The 1,906-nt window shown below is 52.8% G+C and overlaps 1 protein-coding gene across 1 annotated transcript; it reads left to right on the top strand.

The window, feature by feature from the left end:
• On the top strand, positions 1 to 1,452 carry ISCA2 (iron-sulfur cluster assembly 2). Its single transcript, XM_059849981.1, has 4 exons — positions 1 to 122; positions 283 to 451; positions 590 to 705; positions 898 to 1,452. The coding sequence occupies exons 1-4, from the start codon at positions 37 to 39 to the stop codon at positions 1,070 to 1,072; spliced, it is 546 nt and encodes a 181-aa protein (XP_059705964.1). The 5' UTR covers positions 1 to 36; the 3' UTR covers positions 1,073 to 1,452.
• Positions 1,453 to 1,906: the final 454 nt, after the last annotated feature.

Below are 1,906 nucleotides of genomic sequence, written 5' to 3'. Positions count from 1 at the left end.
CGCGGCGCTCCCGCCCGCCGCGGCCGCACTTCCGCCATGGCGGCGGGGCGGGGCTGCGCTGGTATGGCGGCGCCGGCGGCGCTGCGGCGGTGGTGGATGTTGGCGCTGGGCGGCCGAACGAGGTACTGTTCCCTTGGGCACTCGGCCCCGTGGACCCTCTCTCGGGGACACAGAAAGTCCCCGCTGCGCGGCAGGGGGTGGTGGCTGTAGGGACCAGGCCCGCCGCCCGCTCCGGCGGCGCGGACCCCTCTGAGGCGCCCTTCTCCCTTCTTCCCGAGGCAGCCGGTGCTCCGCTTCGCCGTGCCCAGGCCGAGTGCTCCCGAGGCCCCCGGCCGGCCCTGCCCGCCCGGCTGGTTCCCTGCTGCGCTGGGCGTCGTCCTTCTCTGAGCCGGGCCCGACGGAGAGCGGCCCCAGCGAAGGACAGATCTTCCTCAGCGAGAGCTGCGTGAAGGTGGGGACTCTCTGAGCGCTGTGGTGTCTCTGGAAGGGTTTCCACCCTGCCTGCCCTGCCGTCACGCAGAGAGACGTTTGAGTGTTCACTAGTTTGTTCAGCAGGCCTTTTAATCCTCCTTCTCTTATTTATTTGCAGAGGCTGCTGGAGATTGCACAAGGATCAGAGTTTCTCAGGCTGCAGGTGGAAGGAGGTGGCTGCTCTGGCTTCCAGTACAAGTTTTCCTTGGACACAGTTATCAATCCTGATGACAGGCAAGGATAAAGGGACATTTTGGTGGTCCGGTGTTACTGTTCTTGGCAAAAATGGCAGGAGGGGTATGTGTGACGTGATAGTGTCACACATGGAAGGGAAGAAGCCTGTGAGATAAGGAGCATGCTGAGGTTGTGCCTCTCTGTAAGGTCTTTGGCACAGTTAGTGGTTAAATATGCTGCTTTTTTTTGCAGGGTGTTTGAACAAGGTGGTGCCCGTGTGGTTGTGGATGTGGACAGCCTGGCCTTTGTGAAAGGATCCATGGTGGATTTTAGCCAAGAGCTGATCCGAAGCTCCTTCCAGGTGGTGAGCAACCCCCAGGCAGAGAAGGGTTGCTCATGTGGAACTTCCTTCTCTGTCAAATTCTGACTGGACTTACCATGGATGGACACTGTTTGCAGGCACTTTTGTCAGTCTCCAGAGGGTTTATATTTGTTCTTTTCCCTGCTGCTCCCTCTCATCTCCCTACCCTGTGACACAGCTGTTACACAGTACTGCAGCTGTGTGTGTGTTTGCACTGAGCCAGTCTCCTGTCAAGACTTAATGGCCTTCCCTTCAGAAATGATGAAGTAACCACGAGCATGCACACAGGAGCATCTTCAGTGCCTTGTGAACCACTGGCCAGGTGGTGCTGACTGGTCTGCCCTGTCCTGATTGTGCAACTACTTAACTGTCTCTGCAAGAGAAGGCTGTATAAATATGTGTGTGTGGTTATTGAAAGGTCTTACTAAAAAAGTCTATGAGGTTGATTGGTATTGCTTGTGCATTTACATGCAGGTAGAATCTGGGTTCTTTCAGGCTAGTGTTGCTTATTCCTGACCTTCCAAGCAAATGGGACTTGGAGTCTTTCTCACATGTACTGCTGACTCTCCACTGCCCAGCTTACAGTGGGCTTTTCCAAATACTTTTCTTTTTTCTTGCTGAACAGGATTCTCTTGGTCCCAGGAACCTGTGATGGCTTTGCTGTAAGTTCCTGGGATGATGGTTTTTACTTGTTCAGAGTAAGTGAAACCAAAAAAATTGAGGTCAGAAGATTTAATACCTCGTGTCTTTTATATATATAAAAAGAAGAAAAATCTTTTATATATATATATATATAAATATAAAGTACACAGCTCTCTATGCTTCAGTGCTATTTAGGCCTGACTTGGAATTTTAGGACATACAGGCTCTCAGATTTCATAGTGTGGTTGCTGCCTGCTC

This window comes from Haemorhous mexicanus, chromosome 6 (genome assembly GCF_027477595.1).
Source record: "Haemorhous mexicanus isolate bHaeMex1 chromosome 6, bHaeMex1.pri, whole genome shotgun sequence".
Lineage (NCBI taxonomy): Eukaryota > Metazoa > Chordata > Aves > Passeriformes > Fringillidae > Haemorhous > Haemorhous mexicanus.
Note: the sequence above shows the minus strand (reverse complement) of the source record. Positions and strands in the feature narration are given on the sequence as shown.

Excerpts from the sequence above, each read along its gene's own strand:
- ISCA2 (XM_059849981.1), top strand. The coding sequence starts at position 37 with ATGGCGGCGGGGCGGGGCTGCGCTGGTATGGCGGCGCCGGCGGCGCTG. Across the intron at positions 123-282 it reads GCGCTGGGCGGCCGAACGAG|CCGGTGCTCCGCTTCGCCGT; the intron begins GTACTGTTCCCT and ends TTCCCGAGGCAG. Across the intron at positions 452-589 it reads TCAGCGAGAGCTGCGTGAAG|AGGCTGCTGGAGATTGCACA; the intron begins GTGGGGACTCTC and ends ATTTATTTGCAG.